This window comes from Phytophthora cinnamomi (assembly GCF_018691715.1).
Source record: "Phytophthora cinnamomi strain GKB4 chromosome Unknown Contig2, whole genome shotgun sequence".
Classification (NCBI taxonomy): Eukaryota; Oomycota; class Peronosporomycetes; order Peronosporales; family Peronosporaceae; genus Phytophthora; species Phytophthora cinnamomi.
The window spans coordinates 1461667-1488713 of NW_027150935.1; the positions used below are offsets into that span (position 1 = coordinate 1461667).

General features: G+C 53.4%; 1 protein-coding gene across 1 annotated transcript in view; it reads left to right on the plus strand.

Annotated features, from left to right (window-relative positions):
* IUM83_12368 (Titin) overlaps positions 1-27047 on the plus strand; it is a gene marked incomplete at both ends in the record, with an annotated part of 46908 nt that overhangs the window by 2792 nt on the left and 17069 nt on the right. The window contains one exon of the mRNA XM_067936989.1: positions 424-15027. Coding sequence (XP_067800234.1) covers positions 424-15027 — 14604 coding nt within the window. The remainder of the gene's footprint in view (positions 1-423; positions 15028-27047) is intronic.

Sequence of the window (27047 nt, forward strand, 5' to 3'; positions counted from 1 at the left end):
GGCCGGTAGTTTTAAGCTTACACTCGGGAGCGAGACAACTGGCTGTATCACATTGGGGAAGCAAGGCACGCCAACCAATATGAAGACGATGCTGGAATCCCTCGATTTCGTGTTCAACGTGACGGTGGAGCAAGTGCCTGCATTCAAGGTGTCTATATTGACTGGCACCTCGACATCGCAAGTTACTGCCTACGACAGTATTCAGAACTCCCTCACTGTTGTTAGCACGGATACTTCAGTAACGCCTAATGGTGGTCTTACCACTGGCCAAGTTGCTGTCCTGCTCAAAGACACCGTCATCCAAGTAAGCCGGAATCCCAACGATTTCTCGAGGCATTCCTGCAGATTTGTTATCAATGCGGCTCCAGCCGTCGGTGATACAACGATCTCTGTTACCACCGCTGGGTCTGGGACCTGCACTAGTTTTACCGGCGAAGCTCGATCTCTGAAGATTTTGGACTTTTACGACTACAATGTGCGCTTCTGGGGGCATTACCCGACAGGCGAGTGGCCAACGCTACAGTTTGATTCAGCAACATTTGGAACTGGCGCCAGTGGTTGTGCGGCATGGGCGCCAACCGTGCCTAATCAAGCGGTGTACGGGCAAGTTCATACTGTTAAATATGAAGGCGTGTGCTCCCAAGGTCAACACGGGATACAAACGATCCTCGCAGACGCGTCGAGTACCATCGGCGGGACATTTACACTGTCGTACATGGGAGAAGTGACGTCGCCACTGCCGTTTCAAACAACAGGCGCTGGTGAAATGCGCGATGCGATCGACTCGATCACTGCACCAGGGATTGTCGACGTGAGCGTGAGCCAGTACGGTGCCTACGGAAAGGCGTGGCACGTGACCTTCGTGGAGGCGCAAGATGAAAAGCAAGATGCCATTTTCATCCAGCACTCGCGCCTGACCGGTCAAAGCGCGTTGATAAGCGTATACCCCACGGTCACTGTGTTCACGGACGCCAAGCAGAACGATATCAGCGGCTCGTTCCGAATCTCATTTAACGGAGAAATTACCGAGCCCATTGGCTTCACAGCAACTCACATGAAGGTCACCCAGGAGCTGCAAAAGCTCACTGTCGTGGATTCTGTGGTGGCGCTTGGCGATCCGAGTGCAGGTGACATTGGTGTCTACACGTTATCTCTCACCGCTGACGCAACCGGAGGCAGCCAAACGCTCTCCAATGTCAAGCTCAAGGTTGGCGGAATGACTATCGACCCCACCCGCTTTCTAGCCATTGGTGAAACACTGGTGGTCGGTACAAATCTTGCGAACACCATTCAGGCTATAACACCCGTGGATATCACCTTGACGAACCCATTACCTGGCACGGCAACAATCCAGAATTATGATGTGTCGGCTGGCTTGATCACGAAGCACACGAAGCCGTTGCCCGGGTTCGTTGGCATCTCGCCTCTCATGCAAGTTGTTGCTGTGACGAACGGGCTGAACACCTTTCAGCTGCCTTCAGATCATGGGTTTATTCAGAGCAGCGTGTTTTTCATCGCTGGTACAATGTTCACGGTCACTGGAGTATCTGGAGCTAGTGTCACGACTGATGTGCCGTACCCAGGTGACAGTGTTGCTAGCGGAAGCCCAGCAGTGTATCTTTTCGACAACAAACTCCAGACGACAGAAGACCTGAGGAATCTCGTAGTTGCGGGCGATGACTTGTGGCTTCCCTCTGTATCGGCAGATATGACCAAGTACAGTGTTACCGCAGTAACGCAGAGATACGTATTGGTGACTGGAAGTATCACGGATGCCATTGTAAGAACGAAAGCTTACCAAGTTTCTTACGGACGGAGGTGGAACCTCGTATTTCGGTCTTACGATGGCAGTCTGGACACTGTTGACGCCATTCCCGGACATGACTGGCGCGGCACGGACGCCCGCATTGGCACGCGAAGCCCGAAAGCTGTTTCTCCGAATGTAATCAACGTGGGGAACCCTGCTGCTACCCAGACGATTCTTCTTGAGGTCACTAATACCGGGATCGCAACACCGTATACGCTGACCTTTGCCGGTGAAACAGTTGTGGATGCAGGAACCACCAATCCGACAAATATTCCGTGGACAACTATCGACAACGATCTGAAGACTGCACTCGAGAGTTTGGATAGCGTGGATGGCGTAAGTGTCGCATCAGCGCTAAGTGCGGGCACCGTCATTCATACCATTTCGTTTTGGGGAACCTACCCGATGAAAAAGTTGCCACTGCTCGTAGTCACGCCCGACCTCTCTGGTAACTTAATGGCCTACGTTCGTGGCAACGATGCTGTTGCGGTGACCAAGCAGGACAATTTGATCCTCGAAAACAGTCAAGCTTACACCTTCCGCATCTTTGTTGAGAACTCCAAGGGCTTCAGCGATTCGGTGTCGATCTTCCAGGATCAGACGCCGACAAGTTCTATAGTCCCCACCCCACCTACTGGTGTGGCTCTTGGAGAATTTCATGGATCCACCTGGCTGTCGATCAACTATTGGGCCCCGTTTTATTCCGGAGGAGCGGATGTGACGATGTATCGGATAGAATGGGATTCATCCCCGAACTTCGACAGCTCCAGTATTGATTATGGTGTGGCGAGCATTCAGAAGAAGTTCGAAGTGCAGCAAGTGACCACGGTTTATCGTAGTTCTGTAGGTGCCGGGGGGACTTTTACACTGTCCTGGGGTGGGCATACAACGTCCCCGTTACCGTTCGATTGCAGTGCAGCGGACATGGTTAAAGCGCTTGCCATCATTTCGGACACAACGAATGTCGCAGTCGACCCAGTGAAAGTCTCTCGAGCGCAGGTGTCCTGGGGGTACGCTTGGAAAATCACCTTCCTGCACAACCCCGGCGATCTAGCTCCACTTGTCGCCAATGGGAGGCAGTTGACAGGCGATTTCCCTCGGATCCAGGTTATTGAGCTTGTCCAGGGCTTCAATGATGTAGCCATCGGGGACTTTACGCACGAAGTCCAGGAGATTTTCACGGATGGAGTACAGGCGGTGGGTGGATCGTTTCAACTGACATTCAATGGCAAGACAACGGGGACGATCTTAGTTGGCGCGTCAGCTTTAGACATGCAAGCAGCCTTGCAAGCGACAACTACGGCGTACTCCATCAAGGTTACTCAGACTGTACGAAACGCGGTAATCAACACCGCGATTTGGTCTGTTACATTCGCGTACCTTCGAGGCGAGGAGATGGTTGGAGCTGGCAATATATTCACCATGATTGTCACGAATCCGCAGCTCACCGGCACGAGCGCCGTGGTGCGCGTCGCGAACAAGGTCGTAGGGTCGGACCCGTTCCGGTTTTCGCTTACTGGCCTTCGGCCAGGCGTAAAGTACTACGCGCACGTGATGGCTTACAATGAAGATGGCTTCGGGTCGGCAACATCGCCACTCGCCAGCGCCGTGACCTGTAGCCAGCCATCCCCTCCCCAGTCTGTTACTGCCAGCGTCGTGGATGGATCAACGCTCCAAGTGGACTGGAGTGCGAGTGCTGGGAACGGTGAGTTTTGTAGCGTCGACAAGTACAAGATTGAGTGGTATCGCGCGGAAGGAACGCAGGAACAGCAGACTATTACGACGTCAGCTGGGAAGGGACTACCAGAGATCCAGCGCTTGGTGAACTTTGCTGATTCACGTACCTTGAGTGGATACTTCAGGTTGTCTTTTGGCGGGGAGGTGACAGAAAACCTCCATTGGGATGCACCAGCGATTGGCTTGAACTCGGTGAAGGAACGATTGGAGCGTTTATCGACGGTTGGAACGGTGGCTGTTTCGAAGCAAGAATCGACCAGAGTCGTTAGCGGATTCCTTGTGACCGCTACCAGCACTACAGTCACAGCTTCAGTTGCTTACTCTAATCTAGCAGTGGGAGACACAATCTGGATCGCGGGGAACCAACGATCGATTTTGACCCTTCCATCCGCTACAACTTTCACGATTGACACAGCTCTGGAAGTCACGATTCCCGTGCCAGTTTTCAAGAGCGCGTTTGGTTACGAGTGGAAGATCACGTTCTTGGCAGGCCACGTTGGTCCGCAGGATCTGATTCAAGTATCTCCGAGCGATAGCTGGACGGGCAATAATCCCGGCATCCTTGTTGACTCCATTCAGAAAGGTTTGCAACCGATTAGTGGAACTTTCCGAGTCGCCTTTGCCAGCGGAGGGGTATCAGATACTTCGCCGCCCCTGCCGCAAAACATCTCGGCAGCTGATTTACAGACTGCACTCGAAGACTTGATCACGATTGGAGCTGTTAATGTGACCCGGTCTGCCAACGGATACGGGTACAACTGGGTTGTCACTTTCCTGTCAGAGTTCAAGAATGATATATCGCTTTTGAGCGTGGATGGAACAGAGTTGCAAGGCCCTGGGGCGCGAATTCTTGCTGCTAGAACCTTTGCCGGAGTCCAACCACTTCTGTATTGCGAGCAAAACGGGGTTGCAGGCTTTCCTGCCGAGGTTGACATGCCGGGGAAGTTGCGGTACGTCATTCAGAACCTGCAAACAGGTCAGGAATATGCCATTCGAGTGAGAGCGCACAATAGTGAAGGTTATGGCTATACGGCGAGTATCACCCCCGCGTTTCAGATTCCACGGTCGACGCCTTCCACCCCCCAAAGCGTCGAACTATTGGTGCTATCAAGCAACTACCTAAAGTTGCGCTGGATTTCTCCCACGAACGATGGTGGGACAGCCATCTTGGGCTACCAAATCCAATGGGACACAGCTAGCACCTTTCCAAATGTGAACACCCCCAACTACGACTATCAAACCGTCGTCAGCGTAACTTCCACCGACACTGGCCCCTACTTCTATAATATTTTCGCGCCGGTCGTGACGACTTACTACGTACGGGTACTCGCTTTGAACGATCAGGGCGATGGTCCATACGCAATTCCTGCTCCAAAGTACGCCAGGCCAGCCAATCGTACCCCTGGTAGAGTCGAGGATGCGATGGCTACCGTCCTCTCGAGCTATGCCATCTTGGTGGAGTGGAATGCGTCTTCGACCGACAAGTACTATTACGGAGGAGACGGCGGATCCCCTATCACTCAGTACATGATCGAATGGGACACCTCCCCAGCGTTCGATTCGCCCGCTGAATTCGGTCTCGTAAATGGGAAGACGCGCTCCTTCATTATCGGCGGCGACGACGCCATCACGGGCGTCCGGTCCGACGTTCTGATTGCCGGGTCTTCGTACAGCATCCGAATCACCGCTTTCAACGCACAAGGATCCGGGCCTCCCCAGCCTACAGTCCCCTCTTCAGTCGTGGTAACGAATCAGCCTCCAAGCCCACCGCAAAACCTCACGCTCAGTGTCATTTCAGCGACATCAGTGAAAGCAGGCTGGACGAACCCCTTGTTTGATGGCGGGTCGAGCCTCAAGTCGTACCAGATTGAATGGGATGAGCAGGACGATTTTTCCAGTGGACAGAGCTCCAGTGCAACGATCCCAATTGTGCGTGAGATGCAGTCGGTGATTCTTCAGGGCGACGTCGTGAACGAAGAGCAGTTCGTGGATGTTACGGTGGAGGTGGTTAACGAGGAGCAGGAGGTACGAAGCACGTTTACAGGTGTCGACGAAATCCAGGTGATCACAACCACGAATGATGCCGTGGTGGACGAAGTCCAGCAAGTGGTGACGACAGCCAACGATGGCAATGAGATTCAGGAGATTTGCTTGGACGACGACGATATCGACGAGGTCCAGGCAGTACGAACCACAGTCACGGAAGGCTTCGAGGTGCAGGACATACAAGTCGGCGTCCAGCGCGTGAATGAAGTCCAAAGCGTCACGCTAGCGTTCCCTGGGGGAGTTGGGAATATGGGATCAATTTCGGGGACATTCTACCTTACGTTCGACAGCACCGTTTGCACATACTGTCTGTCAACGACGAAACACAGCGTTGATACGGGAGATCTCCTCTCGTCTCTACAAGAATCCGACAATGTTACTGCGGCAGGAACCATAGCAACGGGACTGGCGGGACTGGACAATATTGATTCGGTGACCGTAAGTCGAAGCAGCGCCATATCAGGAGCTGACCTTACCTACATCTACCTGATCACATTCTCTGGTAATTATGTCGGAGGAGACGTGCCGCTACTGTCAGCTGGAGGCACGATCACGTTCAACAGCAGTACCATCACGCCAGCTATCCAACAAGAGATTCAGGGAAACGAACCCGACTTTGACGTCAACCAGCCACCCGCGTATTCTTTGATCTCGGTCACATACACCTGCGAATCGTATTCAGACCCCAACATGGCATCATCGTACAGCACTGCGTGCACACCGATCAACGAGGTGTGCGATGCCTGCGTGACGGACTTCGACGGCTCAACGTTTACCGTAACCGGCGATGTGAGTACTCTAATCACGCAAGGGATGAACTTAATCGCTGGTGTTTGCTCGTTTGAAGCCGACTCGATCACGTTTACCACAACAAGTGCGATTGGCATCACTGCCGACGACCCGGGCGCTTTGTGCAGTACTTTCACTGGTGCGGCATTTCCGCTATACATGGCGCCGCAGAGGGTAGCATCGAGCATTCCCATCAAGCTGGCGGCAGCGGTGGCAGCGGACGGCGGAGACATACAGGGCTACCTCGCGCCTGTAATTGATTCCGTGACAGTTCAGCGTAACTTTGCTGTTACCTCCGATTTTGTTGGGGCTGTCTACTCCGTGACGTTCACCAAGCGGTCAGGGAAAATCCCCATGCTTGAGTGCGATTCGTCGAGTATCAGTCCTCTCCAGCTTGGTACCGCGGCGATTTGCTTGGTGACACGGAGCACCATCGGTAGCACACTCACGGGAACATTCAAGATTGGATTGCTCAGTCAAGATGACACGGATGTGAACAACCCGGACGCTGCGTACACTGACGCACAGGCTGTGTACTCTGGTGACATCCCTTGGGATGCTAGCGAGTCGGTTATGCAAGCCGCGTTGGAAGCTGTGGATCAACAAGTAGGCAAAGTGGTCTTTGGAACTGTGAACATCCAGAGGAGCGTCTATTCTCCCACGGGTAACAAGTGGTCGGGTGGGTTCTCGTGGCAGATTACATTTACCAGTCGCCCTTGGGATATCCCAACCATTAAAGTGGACGACACAGGCCTCAAGAGCTCGAACGACACCCTCTATACGGCCCAAATGACTGTTGGCGATGCAGCAAACCCGCTGTTGAACCCTGCAGTAAGCTGCAACAATGGGAACCAAATCGGCGGGACCATGGACATTACATTTGAGGGGATAACGGCAACGTGCACGCTTGGTGTGGATACGTCGATGGTCACACTGAATCAAACTGTGGAGGACGCAAACTTTGAGAACTTCTTCATCAACGATCTCAAGATCCCAACGATCACTATTATGCGTTCGCCGGCTTCGCAGGCGCTGGGCTTCAACTGGACTATTACGTTCATCGATCCCAGTACAGGCGGTGACGTGCCGAGCCTTGTGCTAGCGACACAGCTTACTTCAACTGCAGGGAGCAATGACGGGCGTACTTCAGTAATTGAAGTCTTGAAAGGCAACGAGCTCGCTGGGGCGTTTCAGCTGGTGTTCAATGGCGAGACGACGGGGCCGATCATTGCAGAGGCCGATGCGTCAGCGATGCAAGCTCAGCTGAATAGTTTGCGTTCCATCAAACCCAGCAGCGTGATCGTCTCTCGTGGCCCGCCAACGTCAGACCAAGTGATGGGATACACGTGGTTCATTACGTTTCACTCATCCGTGTGGGCGGATCCGACAATCGACCACTCCGCCGGCATCGACGGCAATTGGAAGGGAGCAGCAGCAGCTTGGGACGCGGTTTGGGAAACAGGATACTCCAAAGCTTGGGGGCGTCAAGTCGGCCACCCCTCTCTCATTCAGTGCGATAAAAGCAGTTTGATCACAACTACCAACGATGGGTCCCAAGGTTGTAACACGTCCGTAGTGACTCCAGGAGTTGGTCCGCTAGCTGGAACTTTTGCCGTTTCATTGGACTCGAGACTTTCGACCCATTTGGCCGTGCAATCCCTTGAAACGAGCGATCCGATTGCAAACAACGCGTGGGCGACAAAGGAAGAGAGTGGCAATTCAGGCTCGTCAGTTGAAGAGATCCTTGAGAGAATGGCTAACGTGGGGGACGTCGACGTGTCGAGAAGTCTTGTGAACGACACCAACGGCGGCTACGAGTGGACTGTGACCTTTTTGAGAGATGCTAGTGACCCCACCCACCCGTGCGAGCAGCTTGAGACTTTGGCGGACGGCACGCAGCTCTGCAACTCCCCCGGAAACGTCCCTCAAATGACTACAGTTGTAACACAACTGAATGGGTCCAACCCCAACGCCACGGTCTCCACTACCCAAACCGGTGCTATTCTACGAGGTGATTTCACGGATTTCAAGGTCCAGGGCGATACAGGCGTCGCTCAACAGTACACAGTCAGTGTCAACTGTGCAAACACACCGGGATCAAATGTACCGTGCACGGTCACGACGTTCACAATCAACTCTGGAACCAGTACGATCCAAACGAGCCTCCTGGCAAACGACAGCTTTATAGTGGGGGCGTTCACGAGCTGCATGTTCAAGGTCGTCGATGTGACGCCGCCAAACATCAACGTGCAGTCGTTAGACTGCGCTGCGTTGAATTCCGGCAATACTGCAGCGCCAGTAGGTCTATCGATCCTCATTCCGTGGAACGCAGACGGAAGTCTTGTCGAGCGAGTGCTGGAAGCAGCAGCGACTGACTCGGGGAGGATAGTGAGCGTCGAGAAAATAGTGCACGGGAAGTACGGCGAGATGTCTTGGCTGGTTCACTTCATCTCTAACCCGTCGTATACACCGTTGGGGGCTGGCAATTTACCACTTATCGCCGCATCTTTTCTATCGGAGACGCCACTGAACTACAACCCGATCGGCGTGACGGAGGTGACCCGCGGGTCGGATGGCTTGAGTGGCTCGTTCTTCTTGGACTTTCATTCTTCGTTTGGGCCTCGTGAAATGGCCTTTAACGAGGACTCGGAACGTCTGGAACGAAAGCTGAACGAGATGGACACCATTGGCAGGGTGGCTGTAGAGCGGTATGAATACCCTTCCGTCGACACCGGGTGTACAGACTCGTTGTGTTCTGGCGGCTGGGATGACCAACCCGTTGAAAACCCAGGGACTCGAGGAGGATATCGTTGGAGGATCCGCTTTCTGCGTGTAACCGGGGAATACGAAGGCGTCACGTTTCCGCCAGGTAGTGGCAACCTGGATGAATTCACGGTCGACTACCTGACGTCTCTGAATGGAAGTGGTCGGACAGTTGAGGTCTACACGGAGACGGCAGGCTCGTTGCCCATTCTCGGGACCTTCATGCTCGGCACTGCCACCGCCCAGACTCCTTCACTTCTTTACTCGTCCACAGCCGCAACCGTTGAGCAGGGAATCGAGGCGATGGATTTATTCGGCGAAGTGGATGTGACGCAGGGGTACTTGCTAACCCAGAAGATTCCCGGAGTGACTGCCAGCATAGCTCGAGACAGCGTTAGTGCGACAATCACTGGCGTTGACGACATCCGGCAGTTTATCTCTCCGACAGACGTCATTCGCTTCGGCTCTACATCACCTGACAACCTCGTGGGCTCCGACGGAGACACTCCATTCACCACAGTCACGACAACATCGTCAGTGACCGTGGGTGATCTATCCCCTGTCGTCGTGGCTTCCACCCCTGCTTCCACGAAGCTTTTGTATCCTGGGATGACGCTCCGAATCGACGGTCTTGCTTACGAGGTTCAGCGCTCAGGACACGAAATCCAAACGATAACCGTGGTGATTCCTACAAGTTCCTGGAACTCAAAACAAGGTATAGACTTCTACGCTCTCACGTTTTCCAGGGCGGGAGTTATCTACGGTCCCACGGCCTGTTTTCCTGCAAATGAAGCGGCTTCGGATCTGCAAGCCGCATTACTGACTTTGATGAACGCTAATGCTGGAGACGTGCTGGTGTCTCGAGCCGGTCCTGTGACTACGGCGACAACGACGGGATACGTGTATACTGTCTACTATTTCGGAGATGCGTTGTCGGGAGATGTAGCAACACTACAGATCACCCCGATCACAACAGGAGGGATTTTCTGTACGGGGGTTACTGCTAGCAGTGCTGCAGTCGGCGTAGTCACGCAAGGCGGAAATTTGCCCCACCAACGGCTGTCTCTAGCTACAGACTCCGGACAAGTCATTGACACTACCGGATACTACAAGATATCTCTCAATGGTAAGGAGACAGATTGTCTGTTATGGGGAGCAGCTGCAAGCGACGTGGAGAATGCTCTTGAGACCAAGCTGAGCACTGGCGAAGTGATAGTAACGAGGCGTGGTGGAGGGATATCGCAAACAGAAGTCCAGCGTCTTCGAATGACTGCTGACGCTGAAGTCACGTCGGACACCACTGGTCTCTTCCAGCTGCAGTTCACGCTACAAGGTCAAACTGCTGCAACGAACTGCATCAGTTATGGAGTGTCAGCCGATAATTTGGAGAAGGAGCTCAATGGTCTCAGCAATTTGAACTTCGCCGCGGACCACATCAACGTAACTCGCGATGGCGATGGCTCGTCAACGTGGGGCTTCGGCTACGAGTACTTGATCAACTTCCGAGGTCCTGTGGCTGGTGGATACAGCCCCGTGCTCGGAAATGTCCCTTTGCTCGAAATCGTGAACGTGGCGCAAACACCTTGCTCGTCGACTGCGATCGGTGGCCACCCGGCCTTGATCATGGAAACGGTGCGGCAAGGATCACCCGGGTACACGTACGACATTTTCTTTATGAACTACACTGCGGCCGCGACGATACCGCAGCTGTATCTGCAGCACGAAGGCCAAGGTCCTGCGTGTACAACGGGATGGATTCAGAACGGAGGAAGCGTTCGCCTAGCCTCCGTGGAAATGATCGACTTTGGTGGCAGCAGCGAGATTCAAGTCTTGACGGTCTACAACAAGAATGCCGCAGGTAGATTCCAGCTGACATTATTGGGTCAAACAACGGCTTGTCTCCCTTTCAGTGCGGATGCGTCGGCTGTGCAGGGTGCGCTGAATGCACTATCAACAATTGGGTCAGGTGGCGTCGCAGTGTCTACAGATACAGATGTGAAGGTTGGGGTCGACGCCTACATTCATCGCGTCACGTTTGTGGGAGACCTGGTCACCGGTAGCGTACCCCTCTTGGCAGTACAAGAAGCTACTTCGACTTGCCTCAACCCGGGCCCAACAGTAAAAGCGTCCGTGGCGCTGGATACACAAGGCGGGACGAATTCAGGTGAATTTGCCCTTACAAGTTACTACAACGGTGAAGCCCCCGGCGTACCTCACACAGCATACAGCATTTCGCAGCAGTTTAGCGTCATGAGCGAGCAGTTCGAAGTCCAGCAGCTCATCGTGATGAACCCCACCAACGCTGCAGCTTCGTATACACTCACGCTGGTGAACCAGGCCACTGGAACCATCCCTTGGGACGCCTCTGAAAGCGCCCTGGAGGCAGCTTTGACTGTCCCTGGGGTGACGGCGGGTGACATTACGGTCACAAGACGGACAGATGCAAACCTGGCCCCACAGGGCTATGTGTACACGGTTTACTTCAGCGGAGCTTCGGTAGCTGGGAACCTGCAGCCTCTAGCCACGGGGACCCTGATAAACCTTGTCGCCAACAACATCCTGGTATCGACTATCCAAGACGGGGCCACCGGTGTGCCATCTTTTACTAGCAACTCCATCCCATTGGCACTTCCTGATAACCCAGACGCGGGGTCGAGCTATTTATCCAACGCTACGACTCTCGATGTCTTCAAGGTGAACGGGTTTCTCTGGACCATTAAGTTTCAGTCATCGCTTGGGAACATCCCCAAGCTTACCCAGCAGACGAACGCACTGACCGGAGGGACCCTGACGGTCATCGACGACTTCATCCCAGGATCCGCGTCCAACTCGTACGTGATTTCAAACCTCCTGGCTGGAATAAACTATTACGTCCACGTTGCTGCTATGACCGACATCGGTACTGGCCCATTCACAGCTTCAGGCTCCATTATTCCAAGCGGTACCGCGTCCGCGGTGCAGAATATCGCAGCAGGATACGCACTTTTCCAACATGAGGTACAAGAGGTTAGACTGGCAGCTACCCACATCACGGAGATCCAGGAGATCACAACCGACGCGGCGAGCATCGCGGAGGTCCAAACACTACAAACTTACGCGTCCCCGACCCAGTGTCCTAGTGGCTCTTGCATCCGAGGCTCTTTTGCGTTCCGTGTTCCCACCGTTCAAACGGTGACTATCTCGGCGCAGGCAGCGATCACCACAGGAACATTTACACTGTTGTTTACGAGGCAAATCGCGGATCCGGCGAATGCAGGCTCGTTCAAATGGATTGGCGCCAAAACTGCTGCCATTCTCTGGAATGCCGATGCGAGTGATGTCGAGGCTGCTTTGGCGGCAGTAACCAACAGTGCTGTCACTGCCAGTGACATCGTGGTCACGCGTGATGGTGATGCATCGGAGGACTTTGGCTATGGGTACGTGTTTCAGATCACTTTCGTTGGAAACAACGTTGCTGGAGAGACCTCACAGATCACGTGTGGAGACGTGGGGTTTACAACCACAGGCAATGCATCGTATAGCTGCGTCGTGGATATGGCCACTGACATAGCAATGGGGACGGATACAGCTGTGCAGCAAGTGATAGTAAACGCAAGCAAACCATTGGTGGCGGGGTCGTACAGTCTGCGCTTCAATCACCTTGGCGCCTCAAAGACCTCAGGCTGCATCTCATTCGACGCGTCGGCTAGTATCATGGACGCAGCTCTGGAAGGCATGGACAACATCGACAAGGTGTTTGTCACACGGACGCGCGACGCCTCGATCGCTCTCAACGGGTTTGTCTACCAGATCTTCTTCCACGGCAACGGGGTATACGGCGATGTCAACCTGCTCGAATTCGTAGCGTGCAACACAACGTTCCAAACACTGGAGAGAAATGCGCTCACTGATGTTGGCGTCAACGGCCAAGTGAGCATTTCCATGGTGGATTATGGAGGCTTCAATGCAGCTAACACTTTCGTCGATGCTGCCACAGCTACGGCAGCCGAGCTTACCACAGACCTGGATCGACTCCCTGTTTTTGGTGACGTACTGGTGTCGCAGTCACTCGTGGATGAGCAAGGTGGATACCTATGGACGGTGGCATTCAACGACTCGGAAGGGGATTTACCACAGTTCATCTGTGCTGTGGACGCAACATTCACCGCTGCTATTGGCACTGGGTGCGAAACAGGCACGCTTACGGATGGCAATGTTCTGAGTGGAAGCTTCCTTATTGAAGCCTCTGCTCCAATTCCGTTCAATGCAGACGCTGGAACGATGAAAGCAGCGCTAGAGGCCATGTCGTGGGTTGGTACAGTACAGGTGAAGCAATCAGCTCCATCCCCACAGCTAGGCTACACGTGGACGATCACGTTCCTGGACTATAGGGGAGACGTACCTACGCTACTCGTTACCAGCTCATTGGTAGGAACGGGTAGCCAAATCTCGGTGCAGGAAGTGAGGAAGGGAAACGCGCTAGGTGGCAACTTCACGCTCGCGTATTACAGCTCTGTGACGGATCCGATCGACTTTGGCGCCCTTGCGATGGCTGCGACGGCGAGTCCGGACGGTTCGTCCATGCAAGAGAAGCTCGAGGCGCTGGATGTTGTTGGTCAAGTCAGTGTTCAGCGTTCGGATCCCGACAAGGAAGGGGGGTACAGCTGGGTTGTGACGTTCCTAGACGACGTGTTGAATTTAGGAGACCTGCCGTTGCTACAGGGCGACGCTAGTAACTTGACCGGCGTCGGTGCGGTTGTCTTCACCAAGGAGATGACGAAGGGATCCAATGCGGTGGGCGATCAGCTGTGGCTGTCGTTCGATCCGCCAGCGACGGACAACGGCAGTCCCATCACCAAGTACCAGGTGCGGTGGGATACCTCTGCGCAATTCACAGCGAATCCCGCGGACGTCTTCATCACGGACGCGGATATTTTGTACCGGACGCAACGCATCACGACGGGGGCCCCCAGTCTGGCGTGGTCCAACAACATGATCCAGTCTCCGGTGTCTGAAATCCAAAAGCTCACGATTCTCGCAGTGGGGACTTTCACTCTGAAATTCCGTGGCGTGGCAACCGCAACACTCACAGCAGGAGCAACGGCCCAAACGGTGGGCGCCACATCGCTAGCCAACCTCGTCGCAGCTCTGGAGGCGCTCTCCAGTGTCGGATCGGTCGTCATTTCCTCGGCTGCTACTGCACTAGCAGTGAACGCTGAGTTTCTGATCACGTTCACGACAGAGCCCGGTGATCTACCACCACTACAGCCATCTGATGCAACCGTCGCGTCGGTCGTGGAGGTTCAAGCAGGGACAACCAACTTCCGCAAAGAGGTTATGGTGTTCTCGTGCCAGGCGACTACGGGCCAGGTGCAGTTTACATATAACGGAACGAGCGCTAGTCCGAACTACAATGCGTTGTTGACTGACGTTGAGACGAGTCTACTCACGCTCTTCGGTGCCGAAGCCGAAAGCCTCAGCGTGTCGAGCGCGTCGAGCGTGCCGGCGCAGACGGTGTTGTGCAGCACGGCCAATCCGGCGGACATCACGATCAGCTTCGACCGTGTGTACGGAGACATCAGCATGACCGTCGTCGCTACCGACCCCAACGCTGTCATTACGCCCAATACAGACGCGTCCATCAACGGCGTGTACAACGACAACCCCGCACTCACCATGAGTGGCACGTTCCAGGTGGGCTACCAGGGCCAGTACACACGTCCGCTGAACGCTGAGTCCAGTGCGGACCAGCTTCGGTACGCGCTGGAGGACCTCGACACCATCCAAACGGTTGGTGTGGCCCAAGAACAGTCGTATCAACCGCTAGAGGGCAAGGTGGATGTGACGGAGGGCGGGATTTTCGTGACGTGTTCGGCTGGCGAGACGTGCAACTTCTACGCTGCTGCGTACGGGCTACCGGGGTATCCGATCCGCATCGGCGGTGACTGGTACACAATTCGCACGGACTTGGTTTCTCCGGGGCTGTCGAGCACTCAGCTGTACCTGGGAGACTTGAATGGACGTGAAGTCGGGTATCTAGGACCGACGCAAACAGCGGTGACGGTGTACGAATGGACGAAGGGCTACGTGTGGACTGTGGACTTGCTGAGCGTGTCGTCTCCGCTCAGTTACATTCGGGCTAAGGTGCCGAGGTTGTTCCCGGAAGATGCAACTGTGCAAATATTCGGTAGTGCTTGCGATCAATGCTACTACTTGCCGACACAGACATCCAAGAAGCTCGTAATCGGACAGCAGTACTACATTGAGGTGTACGCTTACAACTCCAATGGAGAAGGGAGCGCACCGGATAACCCGGTGAGTGCAACCCCACGACGAGTTCCTGATGCTCCATCGGACATGGATTTACAGGTCGTTTCGGGCCATGAGATCGAGGTGTTCTTCTCTCCGCCTGTGATGGCGACTTCTAACATGAGTCCGGATTTCAACAAGGACATCTCGTCCTACATCGTGCAGTGGGACCTCGCCGCTACCTTCAAACATGGACTTTCGGTCTGTACAGGGTGCGCGAAAGCTTTAACTGGAATCGTGCTGACAGTCACTACCCCGCTCTCCGATTTACTGGCGAATGGATCGCAGTTCATGGTGACTGAGCTGGGGTGCGTAATGGAAGTTGATACGATCGTGAGTGATACGGTGGTGCGGGTCGTTGGAGGCCACGACTGCCCCAATTTCAACACACGAACATACTCACTGACGTACTACATATTCCCACCAGCGTCCGTGGCAGGCGCTTTGATCCAAGGTTCTCCGCCGTACCGTTACCTGATATCCAACCTCGTTATCGCGACTACATACTACGTGCGAGTCGCAGCGGTGAACTCAGTTCCAGTCCAGCAAATTGCTCTGGACGGTGACCCTCCTGACAACCGCCAGTGGAGCGTGACTTTATCCGTGATGACGAAAGATCAAGTGCCCGATGCACCTCTTTCTGTTGAACTATTTCCCTTCTCTGGTACAATACTCCAACTGCAGGTTCAGCCCTCCACTCGGGATGGAAAGGGGACAGGAGGTGCTGCAATCACTGCGTTCTGGATCGATATCGACACGGTTTCGACGTTCGATTCAGCAGGCAAAAGCGCGCCGATCGAGGTGCTTGTTAGTAGCGGGTTGATCCCAGAGCTCTATGCTGGAGGTCCGCGGATCTTCTACCTGACGGGCCTTACGACAGGAACGCAATATTTCGCGCAGGTGAAGACCGAGAACTCCATCGGATACAGTCGAGCGACGTTGGCACCGGCTCCAGTCGCGCCGGTACGACATGCGGATGGACCGATCAATGCAAAGGTGTCCACCGTGACGGTCTCGTCAACTCCGATTGACTCGGCCACCGTGACATGGCAGAAGCCTGCGACCAACGGCGGCTTGGGATTGACCAGCTACAAAATTGAATGGTGGCGAGCCAAGTCGCGTCCAGAGGTTCAAGTGATCGAGCTCGCGTGGACGACGATCCCAACACAGGCGCCGTTCACTCTCGCCTTTGCTGGTGGCACGTCAGAGCAGTTGGCCATGGATATCACGCCGGAAAATTTACGCAGCGCGCTCATGAATATCGCTGCAGGAGGTGCACTTACGGTGGGGAACGTGGAGGTCTCGCGCTCTACGATAAACAACAATTTGGGATACCAGTGGACCGTGACGTTCGCCAATGTGAACATGAATCCTGGGAGCCAGCCCTTGCTTCAGCTCCAAATTGACAACGTGATAGGCAGTACAGACGTTACCGGAAGAGTTTTCGAGCTTACGTCGGGCATTGCTGTGCCTGCTTCAACCACGTTCCCGGGGAAGTCAGAGGTGCAAGTTCTAGTGACCTATCATGCCACACAAACGGTGGGCGGGTACTTCCGATTGGGATACAAGGGCTCTCCTTGGACGAACTACTTGCCTGCCACTATTAGTGGGGCTAACTTGAAGCTCGCGCTTGAAGCCCTCCCCACTATTGGCGCTGTGAACGTGAATCTGGAGACCATGGCGGCTGCCGGACAAGTGTTTAGGTTCGGGCAGGTGTGGACGATCACTTTCATTTCAAATGTGGGCAATTTGCCACCGCTTACTATTGACTCGGCAACGTTAACGCCAGTGGATGCGTTCATGGGCGTCAAAGACGGTGACAACGCTGTGGACGCGAACGGGGTGCTGTGTCTGCCTGGAAGTGACATCATAGCGTGTCCAGGATCGTTCCCTCTCGGCGTTATTGCCTTGAGGCAGCAGACTGCTCCCCAAAAATCAGTGGTGGAGCTAGCCGTTCAGGGCGAAGCAGCCGTGGACTACGCGTTCTACGAAACCCTGGATGCAGCCACACTAACCTACACAATCTCAGGCTTGATACCAGGAAAGACGTACTTCGTCGCAGTCACAGCCAAGAACGCGCTCGGACTGGGAATTCGTGCATCAACATCGCCGACGAGTGTGATCCCACCGCTCCAGGTACCTGGTCCACCGACCAACGTGTCCGTGAATGTAAACCCGGGCGTAGCTACCCAGCTTTTAGCGACGTGGGCAGCCCCGACAAGTGATGGTGGCAGTCCTGTACGGATGTATCGTGTTGAATTCGACCCGTCTCCATTGTTTACAAACCGAGGCCAGCAGGACGCGTGGTGTCCAGGGGCGCCAACGTATGCGGTTTGGCGTGTACAAACTGTCCGCACGAGCGACCCAACAACTAAACCGATTTCCAGCGGATACTTCCGTCTACAGCTCACGCGGTTCGGCGCATTCAGCCTCTCGGACCCCATTCCGTGGGACGCTGTCGCCCTGTCGCGTGACGAAGTAGCCTCCACCGTCATCTCGAGCTCTAAAGTGTTTTGTACGGTGGCCAGCCCGACATGCAACAGCAACGGTAACTTCCCGTTCGGACGACTGGAGAAGTCTGGCTCGATGCAGTCCAAGCTCAACTATTTCTCAGTAATTACGAACGGAGTCGATGTCCAGCGCAGTCCTACTGCAGCGGCGGACGGAGGCTACACCTGGTCGATCACGTTTCTCGATACGGGCGACAGCTTTGCTCTGGTCGCGAAAGATATCAAGCTCAATTGCGACGATCCGCTGACGTGTCCTACAGCGGCGTACAACGTGATCACTACGAAAGTGCGCGCTGGCGTGCTGCCTGCTGCTTGCGTTGGCAATTGCATCGTCCCAGCCACGGGCGCGTTGATCAAAGGGCAGCTCTATAATCTGCGCGTGTCTGCGTATAATGAAGTCGGCTTCGGGAAACCCGGAGTCGCTCTGAACCCGCAAAAGCCTATGGTTGTACCAGGCCCACCGACTGCAGTCACGCTCGCAGTGTACTCGGTATCAGAGCTGGTCGTACTCTTCAGTCCCCCAGATGATAATGGTGGCGACACGGTGACAGCCTACGAGATTCAGTACTCGCTCGACAGCGTCTTCACGACGCCAAGTTCAGTGATCGTGACGATCATAACCGGCATGATAGCACCGTACCGACGGGTGATCTCGTCGCTCACAAAAGGAACCCCCTACTACATTCGCGTCCGAGCTCAAAATTCGCAGGGATTTGGTGTGTTCCAACAGTCTTCGCCTACGAAGATGCAGCCGTACACGACGCCGAGTGCACCGACGCAAGTTGCACTAGGTATCACAAGCGCGACAATGCTCACAGTTCGCTGGGCGCCTCCAAGCGACGATGGAGGCGACACTATCTCCGCTTACGTAGTGCAGTGGGATGTGGCGGCAGGCTTCGACTCGCTCGCACTCTCAATGGGGACGACAGTGACTGTGAGCGATCCGACGCAGCAATCCTACACAATTATGGGCCTCACTCCTGGCACACTATACTACGTGCGTGTGTTCGCCAAGAACCGTGGCGGGTTGGGCACACCGCAGACATCGACGCCTGCGTCTTTCGTCCCAGTGGTGACGAACCCAGGCAAACCAAACTCGCTGACGTTAGCTGCTACGAATGTAACGGGGCAGCTACGTGTGACATGGCAAGCGCCGGTGATTCCAGCTCATGGTTATCCATGTGCAGGGACGTTGCAGGCACCGGGGAGCTGCCCCATCGTTGGAACCACGAATATGGTCTTCGGCGGCGTCGACGTCAAAGATTACGTGATACAATACTCTGAAAAGAGCGATTTTTCGTCCCCCATTGAGAGCTCGACGGCGGGTACCGTCGTAACCTTGCTGCTCACGGGACTTGTGTCGGGCAAAACATACTACGTGCAAGTGCTGACAGAAAATGCTCAAGCATTGAGGAGCGCCTTCTGCAAGCGCACTAACACACAAAGCCTCCTCTGTCCAGACCAACAAGTGTTACTAGACGGTACTGTCGTCACAGGCGGCTTTGTGTACGCCCAGCCGCTATGAGTGCTGGGGACTTTTATTCAGTAGATCGTGGGAAAGTGAAGTACAGTGCGTATATTTTTTGTAGCTTGCTCTTCTCCTCGTGATTCGCTTGGACAGCTTTCAGTAAGATATTCACTTTGTGTCCAAAACCTGCCACTGTGCGGTGTTACAACTCGCACGTAGATGCACTAGAGCAGGAGTGTCCGATTCTGTTCCGAATCTAGACTACGATTACCTTGTTGTCGGCCCAAATGACATCCACCTCTTTGAGCTCCATGCCGCGTACCCAATAAAGCTGCCTACTTGGAAGCTGGGTACCGCACTTATTGAGGACCCGTTATCTTGTTGTTGGTCCAAACGACACCCACCTCGTTGAGCTCCACGCCTGCGTACCCAATGAAGCCGCCTAGTTGGAAGTCGTTTGGAGCGCAAATCTTTCCGATCTTGGCCGTGCGGGTGCCACCTTCGAGCACCCTGCCCGAAGTGGTGGTGATTTTGATGTACATGATGCGCGTGTGATCATGGTACGTACCCCAGTGGGCCTCCAATCACTGGAAGCGTTCGCCAGAGTTCAGAGTGAGCGTCTTCGAGGTACCGATATTTCCGCTGTGGTACTGAGTGATTCGGTGTCCGAATTTGCTTGTAACGTCGATGCCGACGCCATTCACATCCACACCGGAGCGGATCGTGATGGCGTGCACGGTTTGTCCATCCGTTGCAAAGCTCGTATCCGTAAACATCGTGCCGAGCGATTCGCCGAAGGTCTGGCTAAGGATAGTCTGGTCTTCCCCAGCAGGTTCCACATCCGCAACAGCCCCGCTTGTCGATAGCGCGACCAATGCCAGGGCCTGGAAGAAAAACCTCATTGTCGTAGCTTGAACTTGGTGCTGGGGGAGTAGGATGGAAAATGGAGAATGAACTTACATTTCCCTATCACCACAGCGTTTCCCCAAATGAGAACGCTCGCCCAGCACACAGAGGATGCTGCCGCACCCGGAACTACGGTAGGATAAAAGATAGGATAAGTCGATTGGAAGGCTTCAATGTGATTACGGTCAGAGGTCGGAAAAAAATAGTGCAATACAATAAATAATCAGTTTTTTCAATATAATTTTTTATTACTGGCCTACACTGACCTCAATACAATATAAAATTGACCCAATTATTGGCAATAAATTTGTAAAAAGTGCCCCCGCTGGCAAATACCGAAAGTCTAGCCAATAAACCTCCAGTCTACAGGCCAGGGTCACTTGAGTGCAGTATCACCGCTGGCGCAACACTGTGTGCGCCCTGGCTGCCGGGCTATAGAGGCTGCTACGTATTGCCTCTTCGAGTGTGACCCCGTCCAGGTGTTGTGACAGAACCATGGGCTCCAGATTTTCGATGCTCCCTGGGGTGGTAGCTGCTGATCTCCCCGTACGACCGCGATGTCCATGACGAATGGCGCCATTTTGGTGAGATCCTTCTATGGCGCATCTATACAGCCATGTGCCTCCGGAACGATATTTATTTCCACGTGTGGGTGCGATCAGCCCATACATTCACCGTTTGAGCTGCTCAACTAACACCACTATCAGCACCTCTATCGCCGATCAACCGAGTTTAATCTTAATAGGGGGACTCAAACCTTGCCTAAACGCCAATCAAAACCAGCAGTCGCGCGTTCTGATTTCCAGCATTTCCGAGAACGTGAAACCAGCAGCGGTTTGGCATCGCAAAGGGAGCATTCAAACGGCGCTTGCCACTTTTGAAAAGATCCCCCCGCACAGACGGCAGCATGCTACGTGTGAGCGAGTGCCAGCGCTTACTCGGCGAAATCATTGACGTTTTGGCTGTTGCAAGTATCGAAGAGGACGACGAGGAAGAGCTACATGACCTAAGCTGTGACGACATGGCGCGGCAACTGGTTGATCCCGAGGAGCTTCCGTCGTCAACTGAGGAGCTTACCTCTCTACTCGTCTTGGTGGAGTCTCGTCGATACTTGGAGGGCCATACACGCCTTCCTATGAGTATCGAATTCCGTGAAAGCGGTTTTCAGTCTCTCTCACCTAAGCAGTTCCGCCAAATGACGAGGGTTAGTCATGCCAGCTTTCTCCGTATCGTATCGGGCATCGAGTGTCACGGAATATTTCAAAACAATTCTGCTTGCGGATAGGCACCGGTGTGGCTGCAGCTAGCGGTTGCGCTGGATCGTTTGAGAAATTACGGCAACGGCGTGTCACTAGGAAGAACCCAGAAGCTCTGGGGGATTGGCCAAGATACATGCGCTCTTTACACCACTCGTGTTCTTCTCGCACTGAAGGACCTTTCTGCTAAGTATGTCGTGTGGCCAGATAATGCGAGGCGGCTGTCGACATCTCACCGTATGGCACAACAGGGTTTTCGTGGATGTGTCGGCTTCATTGATGGTACTACTTTTCCGCTTTCCCAAAAGCCTGCAGTCAATGGTGAGTGTTACTTCGATCGGAAACATCGTTATAGTGTCAATGCTCAAGTAGTTTGCGATGACCGTCGAAGAATTATTGCGTTTTACTCCGGATGGCCAGGTTCTTGCGCCGACAGTACCGTGTATCGCGAGATGGCAATTGCGAACAACACGAACAAGCCTTTGTTTTTCTCGCAAGGGGAGTATCTTATTGCCGATTCGGCCTACCCAGCTGATGTTGTCTGCAATACTCTGGTCCCTTCGTACAAGTCTAACATGAAAGGTTATGCGAATGAAGACTTTAACACATGCGTGGCCCACGTGAGAGTTGTAAACGAGCACACTATCGGCGTTCTGAAGGGGAGGTGGAGCTCTCTCAAAGAGCTTCGTATTCAAATACGCAAGAAAGAAGACGTAAAGAGAATTACCCTGTGGTTAACCGGCTGCGTGGTGCTGCACAACATGCTCATAGATTTTGCTGATGAATGGACTGAGGAATATGAAAGCGAGTCGGACAGCGAATTGGACGATGAAGAAAATCAAACAATTATTGATACCGATGAAGATGAGTTTGGTTTTCGACGCGAACTTAAGCGTCGCTCCATTCGGAAGGCCCGTGAGCATGGCGGAATACTTTGGGCACGTGACCAGAGAGGATATGCATGATCGTTGAGAGCGAGGCGGTCATAACTTGTGATCACTCAACCATTTTCATGAAGACTTCAATGTCCTCAGCGGACTTGTTCTGGCGAATCAGCTCAATCAGCAGAGCTTGCTTCCGGGCAGAACGCTTTTCCTGTAGCTCGTCCAGATTCTGTTGCCGCAATACAGCTTGCTTTTCATTCCACTGGCGTTTTTCCTCCTCGAGTTTAGCTCCAAGAAACTCAATCTTGGCCTCTGCGTTTCTAGCATAAGCCTGAGATAATGACATGCGCGTCTCGTGAGCAGAAGCATGTGTGGGTTTGTTGTCGGCCGGTTGAGAATTGCTTTGCGGAGGCTGGGGAGCGTTTGAGTTGGTAGTCAACATGGTTTTCTTTGCTGTCTTTTTTTGCTTGTCCTTCTTTGCTCGTTTTGCAGACTTGGCTATCTCGATTTTCGCGACTCGCTTGCGCTGTAGTGATGGCTGCGGTAGCGCTGGCTGTGGTGTAGCAGGCGTAGAGTTACTCGGCTGGACAAGCGGATTGGGAGGAAAATCATCGTCTTGAAACTCGTCAAGCGATGGCGAATTCGGTGTACCTGGAGAAAACATTGCTGTTGCAGTCTTTGACGCCAGACCAGCCATGCGCTGTGGGCGCTCAACGATGTCGTCACTTTCATCACTAATAGCGCTGCTGCCTCCAGAAGAGCTGGTGTGAGGGCTCGAGCTGGATGCATCATCATTCTCGTACGCATAAGCTAGCGCTCGGACCTCCGTTTCGGTAGGCACGCTCTCAGTGACTGCAGTGCATACAACAGCGCCGAGCTCGACCGTAGCATGCGCGTTCATGTTTGGCCGCTCACCGAAAAGAGCCTCCAGCCTGTAGAAGCACGGGCACATGTTCTCCAACTTGGTTGGGAGGGACACACCTTGACGTATCTCGGCAGCTGTTAGGCCCATGTCGGTTCCGCCTTGCAGCTTGAGCACCTCGCGAAACTTCTTCACCACGTTCTCCCAACGTTGCTACATATTTCTTGGTTTGAGACTCTCGTATTTCTTGGTTTTGCTGCGGAGATGTGCGGCCATCTGCGCATACGCTGCCGACTTCGTGATCTTAGCCTTCCCCCCTACTGTAGTATTCCCACTTGTGCCGTATATGCTCTCGAAGCTTGCTGGCTTCTCGATCCAAGACAGCAGAACCTTGATGTCAGCCTCCGTAAGATGTATGTTCTTCGCCTCGTTACTGGAGGCCATGACGCGCCCACAATGAACGACAGGGGGGTAGGAGGGAGGGGGCTGCGTGTGCTTAGAGTCTTCGCCGCTGGTAGGCAAGTTGAAATGTGAACGAAGGCGATACCCCCGCCCCGTTACAAGATCCTCATCGATTCTGGGCGCGAAGACCTTCGCGCGCAAGCGCATCGCCTCGAGAAGAAGATTTTGGCGCGAAACCAGCACTTGCATGTTTAGAAAAGCGTAGGTCGGCGAAACCAGCAACCCTTCGTGGCGAAAACCAGGGATCAACCAAACGAGAAACTAGTGCTATTTTCGGCAGGTTTGAGTCCCCCTAATAGTGACGGGATCAGGACAGTTTTGCGCCTGGGGTTCCCTGAACCTGTTGATGGCGCCGTTCAACTCCCACCTAGCACCATTAGATTGAGCCTACTCTCTTGACAATTGTCGGAATGCACTCGTATTAACGACTAGAGGTGTGAATGTTCAGCCTCTGAACGTTCGCGAACCCTTTCTTTACCTCTACTACGGAGATTTGATTTTGCTGTTTCTGAACCTCTCCAAACCTCCTTTTACCCCCCCCCCCTGAACCTCCCGCATGGGTACACTAGACTTCAGCATGCACATACAGTTTTGAAGTATGTAAGTACCTCGAAAGCTATCGAAATGACACTTCATTTCCATTATGGAAGGCTGGCAACCAACTCACTGCCAGACGCCGCAGAGCGGCGATCTACGTCGAGGTCCTCCTGTACCATCAGCGGCTCGCCGTGCGCATCGCTTACTTTCATTCGGTCCTGCGTCGGCGTCAGCACTACCGGTGCAAGCAGCTAGATCGCAGCTCGAGCACACACCAACTATCAGCAATGGTATTCTTTCGCCGTTTCAGCCACAACTGCAGCTCCGTCCACAACACCAATAGCAGCACTCCCATCAATCGCAGCAACACATTTCAACAAACAGTCGATCGAGCACAATATGATGTCGGCCTGCAGCTAGTCTGAGAAGTGCGGATGACAACGTGATGCGCCGTACGTTGTGCTCGAAGACGTCGTCCACTACGTTGCATATCATGGCGTAGCTCAACTCAGGACACCTTGAACAGCATATCGAGGCGAACTTGGCCAGCACTGCGAAAGGCTATCTGGGGCTAGGCAACAGTACTCCTCATCGGCTCCAACGTGCCACTCGCTAATGCGGAGAGTGCCGCTACACTGACAGGATCAGAATCGCTGGGTAGTGTTTCTTACACAATCGCGGAGTATAGTTTTTCCAAGTCAAAATCATGCGGAGGTTCACGGAGGTTCACGGTGCGTTTAAAACGACTTTACCGTCCGTGAACGTTCAGATCGTAAACCGATTCTGAAGCTGAACGTTCACAGCCCTATTAACGACTCCACAAAACAGACACAATTAAACCACCCCTTAACTTCCTTATTTGAACTTCGGTTTTCATCCTTCAAGGGGAATAAGATATTTCCCGCAATGATGATCTTTACAATGCGATGTTGAATAATGTCGAGGCGAGTCTACCCCCCTATTCGGTGCTGCCGGGGTATCGGATCCGCATCGGCGGTGACTGGTACACACTTCACACAGACTTGGTTTCTCCGGGCTGTCGAGCACTCGGCAGTACCTGGGAGACTTGAGTGGACATGAAGTCAGGTATCTCACGCCTAGAACAAACCAAACCAACCAAAGTGCAAACTATTGGTTCGAAGTTAAATTTCACGACCTTTGAACCAATTTTCGCCGATACTTTGGTTTGAACGTTACCCGACCAACGCTCTTGAACCATTCCTGAGGTTTGGAGTTTCGTGGTTTGGAGTTGGGCTTCAGCTGCAACCGATGGTTTGCTTTTTCCGCTGCCTGGTTGGTCAGTATGACTCTCTGTACTCCCGGCGGGCTCTCTTCAAAGGCCGCGCCCAAGCCAGCGCTATACCCGAAGAATTAGAATCGGCGGCTGGTATCGGTAGCAAGGTTGGCTTATCCGCTTGCACCTCCTGGATGGCAGGATTTGCATTCCCGAAGGCGGTGAGCATCTCACCCTGATGCAGCTTACATCTTTGACAGCGGCTCCAGCCTTCAACGACGCTCGGCCTTTTGGCTGTGCAGCGCGGCACTTCTCGATAAGAGCCGCATCGTAAACAGTTTCTAATCGAGGTTTTTAGCCAACCACATTCTCGTGGTTTGCTTTGGTTTGCAGCGTCTCAGTCGATTCAAACCAAACCATGAAACCGTTTCGAACCTGGCTCATTGGTAATTTTGGTTTGGTTTGTTCTAGGCGTGGGGTTTCTAGGACCGCCACAAACAGCGGTGACGGTGTATGAGTCGACGAAGGGCTACGTGTGGACTGTGGACTTGCTGAGCGTGTCGTCTCCGCTCAGTTACATTTGGGCTAAGGTGCCAAGACTGTTCCCGGAAGATGCAACCGTGCAAATATTCGGTAGTGCTTGCGATCAATGCTACTACTTGCCGACGCAGACATCCAAGAAGCTCATAATCGGACAGCAGTACTACATTGAGGTGTACGCATACAACTCCAACGGAGAAGGGAGCGCACCGGATAACCCGGTGAGTGCAACCCCACGACGAATTCCTGATGCTCCATCTGTAGTGGGTCTAACTTGACTCACTACTTTAGCTTACACGTTGCGCAACGTGTATGAGGAAGCGTAAGTACTTAGTAATTACTTAGGTTAATTATATTTGAAAACACAAATATAAGTTAACTTAGACAAGACTCCAAGTAGCTAGTTTAAGGTAAAATGAGAACTGTATTGCTTGTAAATTGATCTTCCTCTATAATCTGCTAAAAACTGTTTATCATCTATGAAAGGGGTTGGCAGCGGCTGGCTGTCAGAGCCCCGCTAATATGCATGTCTCTGATTGGTAGAAAGATGCTGCTTTCTACCAATAGGATCTTTGGGTATGTGTAAACCACTCATTGTGGTGGCCCACTTCAATGTATCCATTGGTGTGCCTTACACCAATGTGAGGAAGTATCTAAAACTTTTAACAGATAACCTTTCTGTTAAATTCACAAGTGGCTTGCAGCCACTTGTACGTGTAACCCCGTTACACCATCCCCCCCTTAAGGTTAGACGCGCGGGGTCTCCGCACGTCAATCTTCGGAATTGACCATTCGTCAATTCTCCGCGTTTGGAGAAGAAATCCGCGCTCATTCAACGACGAGCGCGCCTCAGAAGAAGACCTCGAAGTCGGTGGGGAGTCATCTCTCCATCGACGACTACTTCGAACGCCAGAAGGCGAAGTACGGCGACGTCGTCGACTTCGACGACGACGATGAA